The sequence below is a fragment of the Molossus molossus genome, unplaced genomic scaffold, assembly GCF_014108415.1.
Source record: "Molossus molossus isolate mMolMol1 unplaced genomic scaffold, mMolMol1.p scaffold_m16_p_12, whole genome shotgun sequence".
Classification (NCBI taxonomy): Eukaryota; Metazoa; Chordata; class Mammalia; order Chiroptera; family Molossidae; genus Molossus; species Molossus molossus.
The window spans coordinates 82356972-82381364 of NW_023425347.1; the positions used below are offsets into that span (position 1 = coordinate 82356972).

The window sequence follows — 24393 nt, forward strand, 5'->3', positions numbered from 1 at the left end:
TGCCTCTCATCAGCAGGTGTGTATGTGTGGGGGAGGGGGGAGGGGGAGGTGGCGTCGGCAGCTTTCTTTAATCAAGAAAAATCTTATTTTGTAAAATGTTGGGAAGTACAGTTTTTAACCTCAGACACTGTCATGCAGCTAAAGGCAATAAAAGGGCTCTGTGGGTACCTCAAATGTTCAGTTGCCTGATCTTTCTTTTCTTTTTCAATTCTGTATTTCTCTCTTTAGTCTTACCTCTCTTGGGAGAGCTAGAAACAGAATGTAATGGGGGGGGGGGGGGGGTCCAAGAAGCTTCCTAAAAATGGCTTATCCTCAGGTAAAAGTACTTTCTAGACCACCTTTTTGAAACTAACTCCTTTAAATGATTTTGCCTGGGCCTCTGGAGACCTTGGATGTCCCAAGAGCCAAAGAAAGAAAAGCTAACGGGTAAACAACACAGAGAGGTGACCCATTTGTTTCCGCGCCAGACATTTTCAACAATCATATCTTATTCAACACCTTCTATATGTCAGGAATTTTATATTGTTTCATTCTGTCTTTGTAACCAGGATTACCCCTGTTTAATAACCTGAGAAACCTAGGCTCAGAAAAGTTATGTAACTTGTCCAAGATCAGAAAACTAATTAGTGACACCTGCGGGTACTTAAACCCACGTAACTCACGTTTAATCAGAGCAAGTTCAACTAATCTTGTGGCATTTCCTTTACTCTTTTACTATAATTTAATCTTTCCATTTTTGGTAGCTCCCGAGGATGAGAACAATTTTTAAAATGTATGTCTCAAAGGAAAGAGCATGAGTTTTGAAGCTAGACAGAACTGGGTTTGAGTCCCAGCTCTGTTGACCTTTAGCAAGTCATTAAACCTCATAGTCTTCCCTTCTTTTACAGAGAATTATAGCACATTGCCCTTAGTCTCTCAAATCTCTTTTTCAGGGCCCAATTTAGAGTTTAGGGCTCTTTTTTTTTTTCTCCCTTTGATTTTTAGAGAGAGGGAAAGGAAGAGGGAGAGAAAAACATCAATGAGAGAACATCGACTGGCCGCCTCCTGCGTGCCCTCTCCCCCCCCAGGGGATCTGGCCCACAACCTGGGAATATGCCCTGACTGGGAATCAAACTGGTGACCTCTTGGTGCATGGGTTGATGCTCAACCACTGAACCACACTGCCGGGCTGGGAACTTCTCCTTTAAAAAATTTTTTGACATAATTGTAGATTTATATGCAGTTGTAAAATAAGAGATCTCGCCGTGGTTGATGTGACTCAGCGGTTGGAGTGTCAACCCACAGACCAGAGAGTTCCAGGTTCAGTTCCCGCCAAGGGCACCTACCTCAGTTGCAGTTTGCCCCCGGCCCTGGTTGGGGTTTTGTGGGCGACAACCACTTGATGTGTCTCTCGCACATCGATGTTTCTCTCTTTCTCTCTTCCTCTGTCTCTCCCTCCAGCTCTATCTGAAGATAAATGCAAAAATGTGCTCAGGTGAGGATAAAAAAATACACACATACACACATAAAATAAAAAAGAGAGATCTCATATACACTTCACCCAGTTCTCTCTACAACATTTTGCACATCTACAACACAATATCATAACAAGAAAAATAACATTAATATTATCTATTGATTTTATTCAGATTTCACCAGTTTTACATACACTTATTTGGGTGTTTTCTTTAGGTCTATGCAATTTAATCAGATGCATGTAACCACCACCACAGTCAAGGTACAGAACAGTTCCATCACAAGGATTATTCCCCATGCTATATTTTTATAGCTCCAGTCCCCTTCCTTCCATCACTCCCTCACCATTAGCAATCACTGATCTGTTTGTCTCTTATTATTTTATCTTTTCAAGAATGTTAAATTAGTCCTGGCTGGGTAGCTAAGTTGGTTAGAAACTCATCCTGATAAAAGCCAAGGTTGCAGGTATGATTCCTGGTTAGGGCACATACAAGAATCAACCAATGGGAGGTGGGAGAAAAAGAAAACTCTGGAGTTAGAGAATATAGAAAAAATAAAAATACAATAGTTACAAATAAAGAATGCAGACTTCAAAAACAAAAGCCACAACCTAAACAAACCAAAATTTAAATGCTCTGATTGGCAGCACAAAAGAAAAGTTCTCTTCTGACATGTATCAAGGCAGTATGAATGCTCACAGAAAATTGTGCCAAAGAATTTAGAAAACAAATATACAATAAACACACACACACACAGAGCAAACTTCAGGTAACTATTTTGGATTGCAAACAAGGGTAAATTTAATGTTCAAACAATCTGATAAAATAACCATTTGGAAACCGAAACGAATCAACCAATGAATGCATAAATAAGTGAAACAAACAAACAAAAAATTGATGTTCTTTTCTCTCTCAAAAAACAAACAAACAAAAAAGAATGTCAAATTAGTGGAATTACACAGTATGTAACCTTTTGAGACTGTTTTTCACTCAGCATAATTCTCTCGAGAAACACAGGAATTGTTGCATTCATCAACAGCTCCTTTTTATAGCTGAGTCGTATTCCATGGTATGGATGTACCATGGTATAACTATTCACCAACTGAAGACGTATGGTTTGTTTTCAATTTTTTCCTATTATGAATAAAGCTGCTATGAACATTCATGTACAGGTTATTACATGAACCTAAGTTTTAATTTTCCTAGGATAAATGCCCAAGAGTACAACTGCTGAGTAGCAAACATGTTTAATTTTGTAAAGAACTGCTTTATCAGACACACACACATACACACACACTATTTTGCTTAATGTTACAAATATTGTGTTCTCTAAAAATAGTATTGTACTGCCAGGCCAGTGTGGCTTGGTTGGTTAAGTGTCATTCCATGCACCAAGAGGTCCGTGGTTTGATTCCTGGTCAGGGAACATGCCCTGGTTGCAGGCTGGATCCCCAGTAGGGGGCATGAAAGAGGCAGTCAACAGATATTTCTATCTCTCCCTCTCCCTTTTTCCTCTCTCTCTAAAAATCAATAAAAACATATTTAAACCCTGGCCGGTTTGGCTCAGCGGTTAGAGCGTCAGCCTGCGGTCCGGAGAGACCCGGGTTCGGTTCCCGCTAAGGGCACGTACTTCGGTTGCAGTTTGTCCCCGGCCCTGGTTGGTCGTGCGGGTGGCAGCCACTCGATGTGTCCCTTCACGTCGATGTTTCTCTCTCTCTCTCCCTCCCACTCTATCTGTACAAAATATGGAAAAATATCCTCAGGTGAGGATAAAAAAAAAAAAAAAGAAATAAAGTCTTCATTTAAAAAAAAAAAAAACATATTTAAGAAAAGAATAGGTTGTACTCTATCTATGTACCGTTATGGGATTTACTTTTTCACCTAATATTAGATTCCCAAAATTTCTCCACGTTGTTGCATGTTGCTGTAGTTTTCATTTTCACTGCTGTATAAATACTTCAATTTGAAAATCTCACAGTATCCAATCAATGGTGAGACAAGTTGTATCATTTTGTGAACAAGGTCCACCATTTTACAAATGAAGCATTCATGTTCAAAAGTTTCTTTGGGCATATTCCTAGGAACGGTGTTGCTGAATTTTAAATGTTCAACTTTTAAATGAAATGCCAAACTATCATCCAAAGTGGTTGTACCAATTCACACTTCCACCAGCAATGTTTGAATAATAGACATCCTCTCAAACCCTTAGTCTTGTTTGACTTAATTTTTGTCAATATAGAAGGCTTTCATCATTTTCCTATCTCCAAAATTTCTTTCTCATTTATTTTTAAAAAATCCTCACCCGAGGATATGTTTATTAAATTTCAGAAGAAGGAAGAGGGAGGAGAGGGAAAGAAACATTGATCAGTTACCTCCTGAACACACCCTGACAGGGATTGAACCTGTAACTTTTGGTGTATGGGACGATTCTCCAACCAACTGAGCCACTTAGCCAGGGCTCATTCACTTATTTTTGTTTCCTTTTCTTTTTGGTTAATCCTCACTCGAGGATATTTTTTCTTTCTTTTTTTTTTTTTAAGATAGAGTGGAAGGGAGGAAAGGAGAGAGACATATCGATTGTTTGCCTCCCCTACAACCCTCACTAGGGCCGGGGATTGAAACTGCAACCCAGGCACATGCCCTTGACCAGGAATAGAATCTGCAACCCTTCAGTCCACAAGCTGACACTCTAACTGCTAAGCCAAACTAGCCAGGACTCATTTACTATTTAAAGTTACTTTATATTCAACATCTCAAGTTAAAAAAAATAAATCCAGTTAGAAATAGTTTGGAATATGAAAAAAAAAAAAATCAACATGCTGTTAAAATAATGCTGTCATCTTGCCCTGGCCAAGTAGCTCAGTTGGTTGGCGCATCCTTTGGATACACCAAGGTTGTGGGTTCGATCCCTGGTCAGGGCACATACAAGAATCAATCAATGAATGCATAAATAAGTGGAACAAAGTTGATGTTTTTCTCTCTTTAAAAAATCAATAAAAATTTTTTCTTAAATAAAAATTCTGTAATCTTTTGTTGTTGTTAATCTTCACCTAAGGATATCTTTCTACTTTTTTTTTTTTAAATATAGAGAGTGGCCCTGGCCAGTTTGGCTCAGCGGTTAGAGCGTTGGCCTGCGGTCCGGAGAGACCAGGGTTCGGTTCCTGCTAATAGCATGTACCTCAGTTGCAGTTTGTCCCTGGCCCTGGTTGGGTTGTGCGGATGGCAACCACTCGATGTGTCCCTTTCACATCGATGCTTCTCTCTCTCTCTCTCTCTCTCCCCCTCCCACTCTATCTGAACAAAATATGGAAAAATGTCCTCGGGTGAGGATTAAAAAAAATAAATACAGAGAGTGGAAGGGAGGGAGGTGGAGAGAGAGAAATGTTGATGAGATAAACACTAATGCGAGAAAGAGACATGGATTGGTTGCCTCCCTCATGCACTTTGACTAGGGCTGGGAATCGGACCTGAGATCTTTCCATGTGGAGGCCAACGCTCTAATCATTGAGTCACACCAGTTAGGACAAAATTCTGAAATCACTAGTTCCTCCTCCCTCTCCTCCACACCTCCCCCCCTTTCAGGAAATGACAGTTCTCTTTTTATTCAGATCTTCCTTTATCACTTTCAATAAAATTAAAAAAACTTTTTTTTTCTTTATCGGTTTTAGAGAGAGGAAGAGGAGAGATAAAAACATCGATGAGAAAGAACATTCATTGGCCGCCTCCTACATGCCCCTGACTGGGGATTGGGCCCACAACCTGGGCATGTGCCCTGACCAGGACTCGCCGAACTGGCGACCTCTTGATGCATGGGTTGATGCTCAACCACTGAGCTACACCAGCCAGGAAACTTCCAATAAAATTTTAAGTTGACAATGTCATCACATATTCCTCATCTGCAATATTAAGATAAAAATACTTCCCGCCTCATAGAATGGCCAGGAAGGTTGAATTATAAGTAGCAAATCTCATGGCACATGTTACATGCTCCACAAAGGTTAAATAGTATTGTTACTGTTTGTTACGATTATTCACATACAGTTTGAACTGATTTTTATTGCTTATCCCAAGGCATTTCATACTATTCTAAAAATGAGATCATTTTGTCAATTCTTTTCTAATTGTCTAATGCTTAGAGCAGAAACCTCCTGATTTGTACGTCTTTATCTTGTAATCAGCCCTGTCACCAACCACTTTCTAGGTAAACAATCATGATGTTGCAACCGTGATAACTTTTGCCTTTCTTTCCTAATATTTATACTTATACTTGGTCTATAATTTCTTTGTAATTCCACTTTCTGGTTTAAATAGATCTTCTAGCCCATAAAATGAAATAGGAACATCTAGATATATTTCTATAGTATATTGTAAATAAAAGGAGTTAATGATTTTGAAGTTCCAACAGACTTTGTAGATATTCTCCACTGAGTGCGTTTGGAAGATAGGTTTCTGAGTATCCTTTCAAGATCTTCTGGGATTGTTAATCTATTCAAATGTTTAGTTACTCCTGAGTTATTTATATTAATTTATATTTTTCTAATTGTAGAGAGTAGAAAAATAGTGATACACTTTAAAGCATTTTATCATGTAAATAACAAATTATAAGAGAAATTATTTTTGTTTCAGAAAACATGAATGGGTACACTGAGTCCTTGCATGTACACAAATGCATTTGTCACTGCAGTTAAATAAATTTGGCTAATACAGAGTCTATGTTCAAAACCTAAATCCCTTAGAACTGTATTGATATTTTTTCATCATGCAATGAAGATGAATATCCATTCATCAAATATTTAGTAAGAGGGCACTCTGTGTGGCACTCAAGGAATAAAAGACATAGTGGTAAACAAAGCAGACAAAAGATCCCTGCTGTGGTGGAGCTGACATTCTAGCTGTGAAAGAGAAGGGGTGGTCAACAAACACATAACTACAATATACAATGCATCAGATGCTGATAAGTGCAAAGTAAAGTAAAGCTGGGAAAGGGACAGGGGGAGCTATATGAGTAGTGAAAGAAGAAAAAATAGCCTGGGTCTCCTGGCAGCTCTTTGGAAATGGGCAGAAGTGCCTCAATCACAGACCCAAGTGCTAGACTCTGCATTGTGGGTTTCCTTTTTCTGTATCTTGGCCTTGGCCTGGTCATCTTCACTGCCCTGTTAGCGCTCTGATGTGTTTAAATGGATTTTATAATATTTTGTCCAAATAGTACAAAAAATATATACACTTAAATCCTAACCCAAGGATATATTTTCATTGGTTTCAGAGAGAGGGGAAGAGACAGAAAGACAGAGACAGACAGAGAGAGAGAGACAGAGAGAAAGAGAAAATAGGAGGTTGCGAGGGAGAAAGGGAGAGGGAGAAGAGAAAGGGAGAGGGGGGACAAAAAGAGAGGGGAGAGAAAGGGAAGAAAGAGGGGAGGAAAGAGAGAGGGGGAGAGGGAGGGAGGAGGAGGAGAGGGAGGGGGGAGAGAGACAGACAGACAGACATCAATGTGAGAAACACATCTATCAGCTGCCTCCTGCATGCACCAAGACCTGGGATTGAACCTGCAATCTTTTGGTGTACAGGATGCTCCAACCAACAACTGGCCGGGGTCAAAATACATTTATATTTAGAAAGAGAGAAAGGGAGAGGAAGAGAGAAATATCAATGAGTTGCTTTCCCCACACACCCTGACCTGGGATCAAACTCACAACCTGGGTATGTGCCCTGACAGGAAATCAAGCTGGTGACCTTTTGGTGCATGGGATGATGTTCAACTAAGTGAGCCACACGGGCCAAGGCCCCCCAAAACATACATACATTTTTGTTAATCCTCACCTGAAGATATTTCTTCCACAGATTTTCAGAGAGAGTGGAAGGGAGGGAAGGGGAGAGAGAAAAAGAGAGAAACATAAAAGAGAGAGAGAGAGAGAAAAACATCAATGTGAGAGAGGCACATCGACTGGTTTGCATCCTGCACATGCTCTGACTGGGCAAGGGATCAACCTGCAACCCAGGTACTATCCTTGACTGGGAATTGAACCCATGACCTTTGGGTACGAAGGCTGATGCTCTAACCACTGAGTCACACACCAGCCAGAGTCCAAGATATTTTTTTTTCCAGTACGTGCCCCTAGCAGGGGCACGTACTGGAAAACCCGGGACTCTCTGGTCCGCAGGTCAACACTCTAATCACTGAGCCAAACCAGCCAGGGCAAGATATTTTTTTGAGTACAATTTGTTGTAGGGTACTATAGTGGAGGAGTGGAGGGGTTAGGTGTGTGGATCTAGACTCAGACTGTCTTCAAATTCAAGTCATGCTGTTTTTTAATTTTGTTACTGGGGCAATTTAATCTCTATGCATGGTTACTACCTCATCTGTAAAAGTGAGGATAATAAGAGTAACTTCCTCGTCCTGGCTGATTTCTCAGTGGTTAGAGCGTTGGCCCATGGACCAGAGAGTCTCAGGTTTGATTATGGTCAAGGGCACATATGCTGGTTGCAGTTTGGTCCCCAACCAGGGCTGTGGAAGAGGCAACCAAGTGATATGTCTCTCTCATGTTGTTGTGTCTCTCTTTCTCTCTCTATCTCCCTCCCTATCTCCCAGTCTACCTGAAGATAAATGGAAAGGTATCCCCAGGTGAGGATTGGGAAAAAAAAAAAAAGTAACTTCCTCACAGTATTGTTGTGAAGACTAAATATTTGACAATAAATGCTCAGACCAGTGCCTGTCAGTGTTAGCTATGTTTTTCTTATACGTATCCTTATCAGAGCTTAAACACTACTATTCTGTCTTTTCAGTCTCACACTTTCTTGCAGTTAGTTACCTACAATCCCCTTTTCCAGATCATTCAAAAATACTTTAAAAGCTGGGTTCAACATATACTAAGATTTATCCATGCTAAGACATATACAGTCAGTTTTTTCAATAAACAGGCATTACCTTAATCCCATTTCTCCAATTAAATTTCAGTTTGGTTAAAAAAAGAGACATAAAAAAGCCTACATTAAAAAAAATTAGAGCACTGTCTTTTCACACAGCATTCAACCATGAATTTATAATTAGAATAAAACTGTGGTGACAAGTTATCTAATGGATATAGGTCAAAGGGAACTGTACTAGTGATTTTGTTCATCATTTAATCCTCACAACTCACCAACCCACTTTACAGCTGAGGTTACTGAAGTTCAGAATGTTTCCCAAGAGTAGGTAGCTAGTTAAGGGTCAGAATTAAAACAATAGCCTAAAGTCCTACAGTTTGATATTTTAGTCTCACAAATTTTACTTGGACTAATTAAAAATTTGAGGAAATAAAAATTAGACTACCAAGTCAACCTTTACCACGTAGACTGACATTCCTAAATCTTCATGTACTTGCTTTCACATGCAATCATCTGGTGTTTGCTATTTGCCAAGACAATATGAAAAATATAAAGATAAAAAACATTCCTTGCTTTCAAAAAGCTTGCCAGAAGAACACAATGAACAAACAATCCAACAGTGTTACAGAACAGCAAAGCACTGAAAATGTAAGCATTTTAAATGTTGTTATTCTTGACCACTGAGTGCTTTGTTTACATTTTTAAAAGACCCCTTACCAATGATGGGAGATACAGAACAAAGGGAGGGAAATATTTTTGAAATGATCTGTCCATTATATCAACCTTGCCAGAGTCTAACTACTCATTCAGTGTTGAAGGCTGTGAATTTTTACTTAATAAAATCTAGGTATATATATTAAAAAAAAACTTATTAAAACAACGCTTGCTTTAACCAGAAGTGAGGGCAAAACAAAAGGTTTTAGGGAGAAATCAGAGAGACTAGGTAATTATTGGCCAGTCTGCAGAGAAGGAGCGCTAGTCTACCTACAACAGAGAACAAAGACTACTATTCCTAATCTAGTTCACTACTGAAGCGAAATTTTAAAAAATAAATAAAAAAGACCAAACCTTTCTGGTACATGCATAGTGCAACTTCCTCAATTTTTATCCATCTCGTTGGGGAATGTCATGCAACCACCCTTTACCTCCCTCTACCCGATTTCACTGTCTCTAGGATTATTTCCCCCTTCTTGAATGATGGCAAACACACTGTAAAATAAAACGGTCTAACACTCCAGCTCTATAACAATTATTATTTTACGTGCCGATGTCAGATAATCTGATTCGGAAAACCTTAAGCGTCGATTCCCACAGGTTGCTCCTACCTCGGAGGAACTTAAGCTCCAGTTACCGCTAAGTCGGCCCCGGCCCCAGTGACCGTGGCGCGCTGGACAGGGCACTCCAGCCTCACTCTCTCTCACCTCCGCTCTCCCTCCCCCGGTCCCTCCCGGCTCAGACTGTTTTCACCTCCTACACTCAGTTGAGGCGCCTACCGCCACCCGCAGTCAAAAAAGCTTTCCCTTTGGGGGAAGGGGGAGATAAAGGCTCATTTCTGGAAGAATCTGAATACTCGGGGCGTGGGCAGCCGCAAGAGGTGGGAGAGGGAAGGGTCGGCAAGGGGGCGGGAGGGTTAGCACTACCCATCAACATCTTTGCGCTAAGAGATCGCCAAGTCCCCTTCGGGCCTAGACACTCTCTTCGCACCCTTGGCGGGAAGGGAATACGAAATCCAGGCTCGCGAACATGATTGAGAGAAGGGGAGTTTACGGCTGCTCGGTCCCCAGGGGACGGGAAGCGAAAGGAACAAAGCCGCTGCCACCCATGCTCCCGGATGGCCGGGCGACCCAGAAGGACCGGGGAGGCCCCCTTACCTGCCGTCAGCAACTGCATGGCGTGAGTAAAGGACGGGTCGAGCGAGTCCTTCTCGGCCATGAGTTCGGGCAGGTACTTGTTCTCCGGCTCCATCTTGACGGAGGCAGTGGCTGAGGGGGGCAGCAGCGGGGTCGGCGCCGGTCCGCCCACTGTCGCGTCGGGACCTGTGGCCGAGGGCGGCAGCAGCGGTGGCGGCTGCGTGGCGGGCGAGGCCCGGGCTGCCCCCCGGGACCCTCCTCCGCCTCCCCGGGACCGGTGAGGCAGCGGTGGCTGCCGAGACGGCGCCTGACGCACTGAGGGGTGGGCACCTGAAGGGTCCATGGAGCCGCTGCGGCCCGAGGACCGGCTCATGCGCGCGGCGGGGTCGTCCCGGCGCTGCATTGGGGAAGATGTGCGACGAGGAATCGAGAAAGTGAATCGAGAGCGGCAGAGGCCCGAGCGGCGGTTGGCGGAGGTGGAAGAGCTGGAGCGACAGCGACCGAAGCCGACCTAAGCGACCCAGCGAAGGAGAGCACCGGAAATAAGCTGGCGCGCGTGCGCAGCCAGTCACCGGCACCGCCCTTGGGTCTCTCCGCGGAGAACAAAGTCCCCAGTCGGGCCACGGCGCCTGCGCACCGCAGCAGAGCCCAAAGAAGTCGCCTCACCGCTCCCCTCTTCCCTCCAAGCCCGCCAGGCTAGAGCCTCCTGCGCGTGCGCGGGCGGCCGCGGGCTTCGTTCGTTTCTTTTCCACGTGACTCAGCGCTAGCGCGACACGTGTCTCCTCCCCCAGTGTGCGGAGGGGGCGGGGGCTGTGGAATGTCTTTGTCTGCGCGCGGGCCCGCGGAGTGTGGGGCGGGAGACCTGTTACTCGCAGGGCCACGCCCCCTCCAACGGCGGAGCCGCAGGGGGGGGCTGCGCTCAATGGGTAGGAGGTGGGGGTGTCACTAACGTCTGGAAATAAAAGGATACAAGCGTGAGGGACGCAGGAGTGAGGGGTGCGGGGGGGGAGGGGGTTAGAATAGAATATTAAGGTTGTTCCCGTGGGAAGACAGGACGGAGAGCGACTGCCTGAAGTGGGGGAGGGGAGGGGACAGGGGAGGCTAGGGGTGAAGAAGGGACAGTTAAGGGAGTCTGACGCAGGAGTGAAGGGGCAGATGGGGAAGGGAAGCTTGGAGGAAGAAACTGGACGGACGGGGCAGGGGAAAGATTGAAGGCTATCGGAAGACTTGAACTAAGAGATCCTTCCGTAGAAAGTGGGGTAGAGGCCAGTTCCTTAATCCACTATGGTTGCATCATTAGGGTGACTCTCCAGTGTGAGTGCTAGTCCTCCTGCCTCTGTTGGGCCCTTTACAATGAATTATTACAAACTTGTTCAGAGAGACCCTTACCATTGTTCTCAAGGCCGAGTAGACAGCCTCCCACATCCTTCTCATTCTGGGTGCTGTAGGCACAAGTTCACCAAGGTGCTGCCATCTCTAACCTTTCCTTCCACAGATTTTTGCTTCCCCCATTGAAAGCACTCCCATCCCTTTTCCTTCTGGATCAGTTTCCCAAATATGGCCACGTCTTTCAAAAGCATTTCTGAAAATTGTCTTCTGGGTGCCTGGAAACTTGATTTATTTTAAATCCGAAACTCAGACACTTTCAACCAGGAAACATTAAGGCCTGGCTACTTTCTGAGGGCGGGGGAAGAAATCACCCAAAGAAATTAGAACAAAACACAAGTCCAAAATTTATCTCATATGTATTATACAGATATATTTCCAGTGTCTGGTCAGTCCTTTACTTTGAGATCACAAAGGTAGTTTATAATGAAGAGAATATAAATGCTTTAAATAATTGTAATGAAAAAAAATGTAATGTGACAAGTGCCAAAAGATAAGTGAAATTAAGTGAGATCGGAGTTCATAGCACAAGATAGATTTTGGACAGGGAGAATGAGTTCCAGGCAAAGGGAAGTGTGAATAAATGAGCAGAGATGAGACTGTCAGAGATATGTTTAAGGAATGGGAGTAATCCAGTTGCGACTGTGAAGAAAGGTGGGTTGAGATAGCAAATGCATGCAGGAGGGGAAAGGGGGCAAGGAGGATTTATAGCTCCCTTGCAATTCATTTTTGCTGCTGTCCTTGAAAATTCTGCTTGAGTGGTGGTGTTACAAATGGCTGAAGTGTCCTTGCTTTGTAATGAGATGCTCAGATGGAGGTACCCTGAGCTGAACCTAATAAAACTTTGATAAAGGAATGTCTGAGAAGGAGCTGGGTTTCTAGACTAGAATCAACATTCTTACAGAATGGCTGCCAAACTTTTACTTACTTTCTCTGAGGGTTGGGTTGAGGGGAGGTTTGAGCCCTTCCTGGTGAGACACACAAAAGGTAACCTCTGAAGCGATGGTTGTTGGGCAGCAGTGTACCTACCTGCTATGTGATGCAGCAGCCTTCCACTGTCGAGGGAGGATGGAGGGGATGGGGGTGGAGAACCCTTCCCTGGGGGTAGGAAGAGTAATTCTGTCCTGAAAGCCTAGAGGTCTGGAGTTCATTTTGTGCGACCACCATGGTATGCTGCCTCAGGCTCTCCTGAAGGTATTAACTGTTGGCTTTGTGAAAACACTGACTTGAGTAAGGCAGACAAATTCAAATCCAGCAATGCCTTGTCCTTGCTGTGTGTCATTGGGAATATCACAACCTGTCTGAGCCTTAGTTTCCTCCTCTGTAAAGGGGAGATAATGATATCTACCTTGCATAATTGTTGTGAACATACAAATACTAGTGTAAACTTCTGACAGTAGGGCTTGCACGCTGAAATAATCATCATCATTATGCCATTTAGAGCCTAATGAAGAGTTGTGACTGTTCATGTTGGCTTTGGATCTAAAAAGCCTGCTCTCTTATCTCTCTTGTTTTCACTGACTATAGCTAGACTTTGCTTTGGAGCTGGGAGGTTCCAAAAAAGACTTTCTTGTACCCTATCTCCTTCCATAATTCAGTAACTATGGCATAGGGTGAAGGAACAATGGAGAGTATAGTGATTCAGATGGCGTTAGGGCCAAAGCTGGCTCTTCCATTACTTAATTTAACCTTGCTCAGCCTCTGCTTCCTCCTCCTTGATAAAACAGGGCTCCTAACAATAACTACCTCAGGGTTGATAGGATTAAAAGAGAGAGTGTAAAGCACTCAGCACAGCAGCTGGCAATTAGTAGGTGCTTGATAAGCAAGAGGTGTTGTTCTTACTACTACACACGTGTACTGAGTACCTTATTTCAGACTTTCACTTTTACCTAGTCCCTAAAGTGCAGGCTGGAAAGGACAGAAGTTTGCCTGACCTGTGTGATCACCACCCATCAGCCTCCCCTGCTTCGAAACCAGTTCCCAGGAGAAGAGCTTCAGCCCTGAGCAGGAGAGTTTCTAGAGTGTAGTTCAACTGTTCAATCTTAAACACCTACTTGGTGCCAAATATGTGGAGGGTGGAGAAGGACACAGTGAAACTGAGATTCAACATTTTAAAGTGTTTTTCTAAGATTTTTTTTTTTATCCTCACACGAGGACATTTTTTTGATATTTTGTTCAGATAGAGTAGGAGAGGGAGAGAGAGAGAGAGAGAGAAACATTGACGTGAAGGGGACACACATAACCCACATAACCCAACCAGGGCCGGGGACAAACTGCAACCAAGGTAGGTGCCCTTAGCGGGAACTGAACCCGGGTCTTTCTGAACCGCAGGTCGATGCTCTAACCGCTGAGCCAAACCGTCCAGGGCTATCCTTTTTGTTTTAAACACAGACTGTAGAATTATATACAAACAATTTTGACTTTTTTTTTTAATCCTCACCCAAGGATATTTTTCCATTTTTTGTTCAGATAAAGTAGGAGGTTGAGAGAGGAAGAGAGAGAGAAAGAGAGAAACATTGATGTGAGAGGGATACCTCAAGTGGTTGCCTCCTGCACAATCCCACAATCGAAACCAAGGTACGTGCCCTTGACCAGAATCGAACCTGCAACTCATTGGTCCGAGGGCCGACACTCTTAACTGCTGAGCCAAACCAGCCAGGGCTTGACTTGTTTTTAAATGAAATATTCTGGTCACCTTTCCTTGTCAGTATATATAAGTTTATTTCACTTTTTTTTTTCATGGTTGCATAGTATTATATTAAACTTTTTTAACTAGTCACTTCCGATAGAAATATAGGTTGATTCCAGCTCTTCAGTATTGCAAACCATACTGCAATAAGCATCACTGTACAGAACATTTGTGTGTGTAATATCAATATATCTATAGGATAATTCCTAGAAATGGCATAAAAGGGTGATGCCCAGCAGGAAGGTAGGCAGCATCCTCTTCTCCCACTTCCTCAATCAATTTTGGGTACTGTCTTTCCATCTTTTTTTCTTCTTGGTTAATCTTCACCCGAGGATATTTTTCCATTGATTTTTAGATAGAGTAGGAGGGAGGGAGGGAGGAAGAAAGAGGGAGAGAGAAAGAGAGAAACATCGATGTGAGAGAGACAAATGGATTGGTGGCCTCCCACATGACCCAGACTAGGTCGGAGGATTGAACCTGCCACCCAGGTAGGGCAGGGATTGAATCTGAGACTCTTAGGTCCATGGGCCAGTGCTCTAACTGCTGAACCAAACTGTCCAGAGCTTCCCATTTTTTATTTTTTTAAATTACTTTATTTATTTTTGTTATAGATGTTTCTCCTTTCCCCCCCACTGATTCTCCCCTTCTCCTCCCTCCCCACCTTGTCCCCAGCTTTGTTGTACATGACCTTTGTTCATGCATACATGCATATAAGTTCTGTGGTTTATCTCTCCTCCACTATCCCCTGTTCTGAGGTTTGTCAGTCTGTACCCCACTTCCACGTCTCTGGGACTACCCCATTCCTCAGACTGTTATGATCATTATATTCCACAAATAAGTGAGATCATATGATACGTGTCTTTCTCTGTTTGGCTTGTTTCGCTTAGGACAATACTTTCCAGCTTCCCATCTTTTTAGTCTTCATCAATGTGGTAGCTGAAATGGCATGAGATTCAACATGGAATAAGAGTCCATGCCCTCAAGGGATTCACTGTTTAGTGAAGGAAGCATATATGTAAACCAAGAGTTACAATGTAATAGTATGAAAAGTGTTATAATGGAGCACAGTACAAATTGTTGTGGGAATGCACAGGAAGGGATGACTGACCAACTGCTGGCATGAATTGGGGAAGTTGGGTGTGTGTGGGTGTGTGTGTGTGTGTGTGTGCGCGCGTATTTTTTAAATCCTCACCTGAGGATCTTTTTTTTAAAAAAAATTTTTTTTCCTTATTGATATTAGAGAAAGAGGAAGGGAGAGGGAGAGAAACATTGATGAGAGAAAAACATCGATTGGCCACCTCCTGCATGCTGGGGATTTGGTTCACAACCTGGGCATGTGTCCTGACTGGGAATCAAACCAGCGATCTCTTGGTGCATGGGTTGACGCTCAACCCCTGAGTCACACTGGCCAGGCTGGATATATATGTTTAAAAATATGTTTTTATTGATTTTTTAGAGAGAGGAAGGGAGAGAGAACGAGAGAAACATCCATCTGCTGCCTCCTGCAAGCCCCCTACTGGGGATCGTGCCCGAAACCCATGCATGTGCCTTGACTGGGACCTCTCAGTCTATGGGAGGATGCTCAGTCTTCTGAGCCACACCAGCTGGGTGGGAAGTTGGATCTTTGAGATGTGGCCAGGAGGAGTGGAGAGCAGCAGGACATTTAAATGTTGAGAGTTCAGCAGAGCTTAGTCCTATGCCTGTACTCCCTCCTCCAGTTCAGGGCTCTGGAATTTAGATCTCTAACCCAAACTTCCTACTTCCAAATCTAGATAGCCAAATGCATTCCTGGCATCCCTATTTGGATGTCTCAGAGGCCCCTCAAACTCATCATATCCCTAACAGAACTCAAATGGCAGCCACTAGCAGTGCTGCTTTAGGACCTAGATGACAGCATAGCTTAGGGCTTGGGAGAACCTCCTCTTTCAGGACCCAGGCCTGTTCCAGCACCTTCAGAACACCTGCGTCAGCAAAACTTAAAGAGGCATTTATTTTGGGGCCATTCTCCTTTCTTGCCTCACTCTAGTTATGAGCTGCTCTTAACAGTCCCACAGAAGGCACCTTTGGTAGTAGCAGTGGGCAGGAATGAAGGGGATTGGAGCAGGGCTAGTGTGCCCAGTGACTTGGCCCCACTGCTTTGTCCTATAGCCCCAAGTGAAAAGTCCCTAGAAATGTCCCAAAAATACTGGAAAGGGGACTTTGCAGGGGCAGTAACAGAAACTCAGGATGATTAGTGTTCATATGCTTTTGTGTTTGTTTTGACTCCACAGGTCAGTAAACCTGCATGATATTTGGATTATAGCAATCTTTTTTTTCTGCCTGTCCTCCCCACCAGAAGGTGAGTGGCTATGGGCAGGAAACATTTCTTACTGTTTTTTAAAATATGTTTTTATTGATTTTTTTTTAGGGAGAGAGAGAGAGATAGAAACATAGATGCAAGAGAGAAACATCGATTGGCTGTCTCCTGCATGCCTCCCACTGGGGATCAGGTCCACAACCTGGGCATGTGCCCTGACTGGGAATCGAACCCGTGACCTCTTAGTGCATGGGTCGACACTCAATCACTGAGTCACACCAGCCGGGCTATTTCTATCTTTATATAGAGAGAGACTGGCACAGAGCAGGCATTGGATGAATGTACATGGATCAAGTAAATATCAGCAAAATAATTAAGCTCTCATTCTCCCTGTTGCCTTTACCAGTGACTTGCTTCTCCCTCAGTGTCCCCCATCTTAAGAACAATACCTCCAGCTCATTGCCTAGTGGGAAATCTGGGACTCATCCTTCTCTCCACTGCCTCACATCTCTATCCCCGCCATATTTAATCCATGCCTACATTCTGTTATTGTTTACTTCATAAATATTGCAAATCCCATCCATGTTTTTCTACTTCCACTACCTCTGCATCCATCTGAATTGCCATAATGCCTCACCTGAACTTCTGAACTTCTGCAGCCTCTGAACTGGTCTCCTGCTTCTATTCCTGCTTCATCACCTTTTCTCTATTTTCCATCCAAAAGTCAGCATGATATTTTGAAGATGCAAATCTGATCATGTCTGTCTGCCTGTCTGTTGTCTCTTACACACACACACACACACACACACACACCCCTTGTTGTAAACCTTTTCAGTGATTTCCCATTGCCCTTAGGTTAAAGACCAGACGCTTATCATGTCTGACTGAGCCCTGCCTGCATGGCTAACAGCCCCCTACAACCCTACCTCCCTACACCCCCCAGCTTTCCTGACTCATCTCATGCCATTCTCTTTAGTTTCTGTCTTGGCAATCCTGGCCTTTTTCAGTTCCTCAGTCAAGCCAGACACTTGCCTCCCCCAGACTGTATACTTTCTGGTTCCTTTGCCTAAAACTCCAATCACTGCTCCCCTCTCTCCAACCCAGCCCCTGCCTGCCCCAATGCCTCTTTTCCTTAGATACTGTAATTCCTACACATCCTTCAGATACAGTATATGAAAATGTCTCTTCTTCAGGGAAGCCTTCCCAGATCCCCAGGGCAGGCCAGCTTTGCTCTCACTGTTATGTGCTCTCATGGCTCATTCCTAACACCTATCTCATTTTACATTAGCTTCTTTGAGATGACATGGTCACTAGAGAAGGAAACCAGGGGCTCACAAGCAATATTTGGCCTGTGTGTATGTTTTAATTAGACTGGCTAATTTAAAAAATTGAAATAGTTGCCAGTACTTAAACATTGGGAGATTTGACGTTTTAAAAAATACCCTGTATTTCTAGTTTTTCTTGAAACATCAGATGTTTTAGGATCCCTGGGTTCATATTCCTCCAAGTAATTATTTGCCACCTTTAGAGGGCACTGCCTCTAACTCCTCTAACAGGCATTTTTGCTGTCTGCCTGACTCTCTAGCATTTGAGTTAGTGACTCAATTTTATTTTATTTATTTATTTATTTTTCCTCACCCGAGGACATTTTTTTTGATATTTTGTTCAGATAGAGTGGGAGGGAAAGAGAGAGAGAGAGAGAGAAACATCAATGTGAAAGGGACACATCGAGTGGCTGCCACCCGCACAACCCAACCAGGGCTGAGGACAAACTGCAACCGAGGTACGTGCCCCCAGTGGACACCGAACCCGGGTCTCTCTGGACCGCGGGCCGACGCTCTAACCACTGAGCCAAACCGGCCAGGGCGTGACTCAATTTTAGAGGGATCCTTCTGGTGGTGGAATGGGAGAAGAGCTTGGAGTGGGTTGGGGAAGGGCAATGGCAGTCGGAGGAACCCGGGGAGAGAAAGGAGTTCATATTCAAGTTGGAGACACCTAGACCCAAGAGATACTATATCTGGACTTAGTCAATTGGGCCCAAGCTTGGGGTTAGGGAGGGGAATAAGCTTCAGTATCTAGGGCTCCTCTTCCACAGTTAGAAGCTTTATTTAAAGAGAAGTAAAAACAAAACAGGAAATGTGCTCTGATCCTGGTTGATCTGAGAGTAAACAAATGGAAACTTTGGAAATTTAGCAAGATAAATGTTATTCTTCTGGGCTCACCCTTGCCCTGTCCATGTCTCAGAGAGATAAAAGATGAATAAAAGCATGGTCCTTAACTATAGAGGAAATTGACAGTTTTGTGGAAAAAGAAGACATTTAAATAATTAAATATATAATATGTGCCAGGTATTAGAATAGAATCAATTTATTCAACAAGTGTATTTTGAATACCTACAATGTACCAGATACTGTGCTAGGTGCTGAGGATATACTCATGAAGAAGACAGACATGCATGGCCTCTGCCCTCAAGGAGCTTATATTTAGGTGGTTTGGGAGATCAGAGGATAATGGAATTAATTCTGAAGGAGGTTTACATTGATGGGAATTCTGGAAGGCAAACATTTGAGCTGGACCTGGTAGGAAGAATAATATTTTGTTAGGGCTTGGGTTGGAACATGGAAGGTTTATTCTAATCAGAAGAAAGAACAGGATGTGTGAAATGTTTGAGGAATAGTGAAGTATTAGGTTAGAGTGATTTTTTTAGAAGAGAAGTAAGCAAATTGTTTATAACCTAAGTTGCCTTTTAAAAAAAATTATTATTTTTATTGGTTTTAGAGAGAGAGAAAGGGAGAAGGAGAGAGAGATGGAAAGATCAATGATTGACTGCCTCCTGCACATCCCCCACTGGGGATCTGGCCCACAACTTGGGCATGTTCCCTGACTGGGAATCGAACAGGCAACCTCTTGGTGCACGGGTCGAAGCTCAACCACTGAGTCACACCAACTGGGTGCCTAAGTTGCCTTTTTTTTTTTTTTTTATCCTCACCTGAGGACATTTTCTGGCATTTATCTTCAGATAGAGCGGGAGGGAGAAAGGGGGGAAGAGAGAGAAACATCAACATGAGAGAGACACATCGAGTGGCTGCCACCCACACAACCCCAGCCAGGGCCGGGGACAAACTGCAACAGAGGTACATGCCCTGAGCAGAAACGAACTCAGGACACTCCGGTGTGTAGGCCGACGCTCTAACTGCTGAGCCAAACTGGTCAGGGCCAAAGTTGCCTTTTAATCTAAGTACCATTGGATTTTTAAAATAGAAATTGAATTCTCTAAAATAGAAGTATTTAAAAAATAACTAAAATGAAGAACTAATTCACAGGTAAAACACTGCTATCCCAATGTATAAGGTTTCGCTGTAAAATAAGGGAATCGTTATAAATTAATATAACACTTCAGAACTTACATGTTGAAATGAGAGGTTTTTGGATTTCTGTTTTCAAATTATCTTTAGAGCCTAAAGGCCATTCTTCAAACTATTATCAGAGGTGACAACTTTTTATTCTTGAGAGTGAATTTAATTTCAGAAAACAAATGATTCAGAGCCAAGTTAGTGAATAAGATAGAAATTAAGTTGGGGAGAAAAAGTATTAGGTATGACTACAGACTAGTTAATCTGATTTTCTTGTAAAACTTTTTTTTTTTAATCCTCACTTGAGGGCATTCATCTTCAGATAGCACAGGAGGGAGAGAGGGAGGAAGAGAGAGAGAGAAACATTGATGTGAGAGAGACACATTGATTGGTCGCCACCCACAAAATCCCAACCGGAGCCAGGGACAAACTGCAACCGAGGTCTGTGCCCTCAGCAGGAACCAAACCCAGGTCTCTCTAGTCCGCAGGCCGACGCTCCAACCGCTGAGCCAAACCGGCCAGGGCTCTTGTATAACTTTCAAAGTGATCCTGAAGTCAATTCCAAAAGATGAGGTTCCAGGCCCTGGCCAGATAGCTCAGTTGGTTACAGTGTCGTCCGATACACAATGTTGTAGGTTCTATCCCTGGTCAGGTCACATACAACACATACAAGAATGAACCAATGAATGCATGAATAAGTGGAACAACAAATCAATGTTTGTCCCCCCCCCCCCCCGCCCTCATTCCTCCTCTCTAAGGAAAAAAAATTAAAAGATGAGGTCCCAAAATACTTTTTAAATTTTGCTACTCCTCCCCCAAGGATATTTTTCCATTGATTTTGAGAGAGAGAGAGAGAGAAACATTGATGTGAGAGAAAGACGTTGATTGGTCTCCTCCCTAACGACCCTAACCGGGGCTGGGGATTGAACCTGCAACCCAGGTATGTACCCTTGACTGGGAATCAAACCTGAGACCCTTCAGTCTTCTGGCTGATATTCTAACCACTGAGCCAAACCAGCCAGGGCCCAAAATACTTTTGAGCAATGGACATCCACCTAAATCCATTACTTCAAGGACAGCACTTGTTTCATTCATGCTCTAATTAATTAATTCAATAAATATTTATTAAATACCTAATAGATGCCAGGCATTATCTTGGGTGTTGAGGTAAGTGGTGAACAAAAGAGATAGGGCCCCTGCTTTCGTGCTGCTTTCTAAATAGAGAAGGCAGATAATCAAGTAAGCTAACAGCGTTTACTCTTAGAAAGACAATTATACAAGATACTATGATAGAGTGACTGAGAAGGGGTAGGGTCAGATTATGTAGGATAGTCCAGGAAGCCTCTCTGAGAGAGAAGCAGCCAGCCATGGCAGGGGCTGGAGGAAGAGCACTCTGGGAAAAAGGAGCAGCAAGTGCAGGGTCTCTGAGGCAGGAACTGGTTGAGTGAACAAAGAAAGGTCATATGGCTGGAGGATAAAGTAAGCACAGGGGGTAGCTACAGGAGTGAGATGGGTGAGGTAGGTAGGATCAGAATCTAGTATGCAGTAAGGAGTTTTCTCTGGGGAAAGAACAGAAGCACAAAGACTAATTAGAAGACTATTACAGTAAATATTCAACAAGTATTTCTTGAACATCTATGTGCTGGGAACTGTATGTTAGGGACATAATGGTGAATAATATATCCTGCCCTAGCCGGTTTGGCTCAGCGGTTAGAGCGTCAGCGTGCGGACCAAAGAGTCCAGGGTTCGATTCCAACCAAGGGCACATACTGAGGTTGCGGTTTGTCTCTGTCCCTGGCCCCAGTTGGGGTCGTGGGGGTGGTAATGAATCGATATGTCTCTCTCATATTGATGTTTCTCTCTCTCTCTCTTTCTTTCCCCCTCCCACTCTGTCTAAAGATAAATGTAAAAATATCCTCGAGTGAGGATTAAAAAAAAAAAAAAGATACGGGTTCTTGTCCTCAGGTTGCTGATGACTGGTGGGGATACAGACAAGTAAACTGGCAATTGATGTCAGTGTGGTAAATGATAGATTACGTGCAATATGGGACAAGAGTACAGAGGAGGGACACCAGTTTGGAAGTTAAGTTTGTTTCCTGGAGGAGGTGTCATTTAAGCTGAACTTGAAGGACCTCAGAAATTAGCCACATAAGGGCTGGAAAAGGACATCCAGGCTCTGAGAGGACCTAGAGAGGAGTAAGAATTTGGTAACTTTGAGAACCCACAAGTAGTTCAGCATGGCTGGATCTTAGAGGTATATTTCCTGTAAAAAAAAATCAGTCTTAGGTTTTTTGTTAGTTATTATTATTATTTTTTAATAAGCCTCTTGAGTTTGCATAGGAAAAGCATTCAAAGGTTTTTCAGTAGCCGAATGACGTGGTTCAGGGGCCTGCCCGACTCTCAGCTGCCTTTCTCCCTAATCTCCTCAAATCAGTCTTAGTGATAATCTGTATCACTTGAGCTGTAGCTTTGAACTTGATGTTATATTCTGTATTGAAAAAGAGCATGCTGGTTGAACACCTCTGTTGTCCCCTAACTAGATGAAAAAGAACAGAGGAGGGAAAAATCATTAGTCTCTGAGTAATAGAAAAGAAACTGCCTGATCCCACCATCAGCGAGAGGTATAGTGTAGAAAATAGACTTGGGGCCTGCTTTAAGTTTTTTGTTGTTGTTGTTCAGGTAGAGTGGGAGGAAGAGAGAGGAACACAGAGAGAGAGAAACATCGATGTGAAAGGAACACATCGAGTGGCTGCCAACCGCACGACCAACCAGGGCCAGGGACAAACTGCAACCGAGGTACGTGCCCTTAGCGGGAACCGAACCCGGGTCTCTCCAGACCGCAGGCCGACGCTCCAACCGCTGAGCCAAGCCGGCCAGGGCCTGCTTTAAGTTTTTTTATGGACTCTCAATGAATCCCATTTATCAAATGATGGAACCAGTCAGTTTATTCTGTGTTCTAATAAGCTGACTCATTAGGTTTGCCTCTAACCCTTAGGGTGGCTGTCCATAAAATGGATTCCTTATTAGCACAGTTGATCTGCTTGTCTTGGAATAGTGGTTCACTACCTGTGCAATTAGACTGTTTCCTGAGACAAGCTTACTAGGGCACTTAAGACTTTCAGATACCTTTTTTTCTTTATACAGGATTAGGCTATTCCCACTTCTTTCCACAATGCATTCCTTTCTAGGGACTTGGAGCCATACAAATAATAAATAATAATAGTTAACATCAACACATGTTCAATTTATTTTTCACAACAGTTTTATAAGGCTGGTACTGTTATTCTTATTTTATAGTTGAAAAAATAAAAGTATAGGGAGGAGGTTAAATCACCTGTTCAAAATTACCAGGGATTTAAACCCAGGTGGTCTGACTTGATAACCCCAAATTTTTAATTCTGTGCTGTAAGCATGACTGCTTTAGGTACATAAAGACAAAGAAACAACCATAACCTCCTAAAATTAAATAAATTGGTAAATTTTGGCCTCTAGTTCTATAAAATTGGGCATTACATTGAATTCAGTCATTATACAATGGCATCAATGCAATGGTTACAAAAAACATTTAGCCCAGCCAGGGTTGCTCAGTGGTTGAGCACCAATGCATGCACAAGAGGTCACCGGTTTGACTCCCAGTCAGGGTACATGCCTAGACTGTGGGCCAAATCCCCAGCGAGGGGCATGCAGGAGGTGGCCAATCAATGTTCTCCCTCATCGATGTTTCTTTCTCTCTCCCTTCCTCTCGCTCAAAAATTAATAACGGGAAAAAAATTAAGAACACACAAAAATACATTTAAAACCCATAAAAACAGAATTTCTTTGGAAGGCAGCTATGCTCACCACTATACCACCAACGTGAAACAGAATTTCTTTGTACCATGAAGTTAACCTAAAGGAAGTAACTTGTTCTAAAAACATTAAAACATTAAGTTCCTATGATAAAGCTCATGTTAAGCAATTATGCTGCTTTCTTTAAAAAAATTTTTTTTTCTTTATTGATTTTATAGAGAGAGGAAGAGAGAGGGAGAGAGAGATGGAAACACCAATGAACAAGAACATCGACTGGCCACCTCCTGTATGCCCCCCACTGGGAATTTGGCCCACAACCTGGGCATGTGCCCTGGCTGGGAATCGAACCAGCAACCTCCTGGTGCATGGGTCGACGCTCAGCCATTGAGCTACACCGGCTGAGAATTATGCTGCTTTCTTAAAGTTTATTAAGTCTTTTTTTATTTTCTTTTGGGCAGGGAGGGAAAATAATCCAACGTTCTAAAAAAACATCTAAAGGAAATTAAAATTGGAGTCTTTTCCTCTTGGTAAATTCACTATTACAAACAGAAACTTCTGAAATCTTTTGTTCACCTTAGAGCCCAATATCTATAATGCCTTGTACATAATAGCTACTGCAAATCATAATTATTAACATTTTTAAGGACTTAGCATATGCCAGGACGTGTAAGCCTTTAAGTCTAGGAGAAAAGACTATAGTTATGCCTGCTTT

The 24393-nt window shown here is 43.2% G+C and overlaps 1 protein-coding gene across 5 annotated transcripts in view; it reads right to left on the reverse strand.

Annotated features, from left to right (window-relative positions):
* Positions 1-10705, reverse strand: part of KHDRBS1 (KH RNA binding domain containing, signal transduction associated 1) — a 42636-nt gene extending 31931 nt beyond the window's left edge. For 3 of the 5 annotated variants that reach the window (XR_004958890.1, XR_004958889.1, XM_036255863.1), the window contains exon 1: positions 10190-10705. Coding sequence is in view for 2 of the 5 variants with exons in the window: in XM_036255863.1 (XP_036111756.1) it covers positions 10190-10571 (382 nt within the window). In the remaining 3 variants the exon portion in view is untranslated. The remainder of the gene's footprint in view (positions 1-10189) is intronic. The other 2 variants (XR_004958891.1, XM_036255864.1) reach the window with 2 other exon arrangements.
* Positions 10706-24393: the final 13688 nt, after the last annotated feature.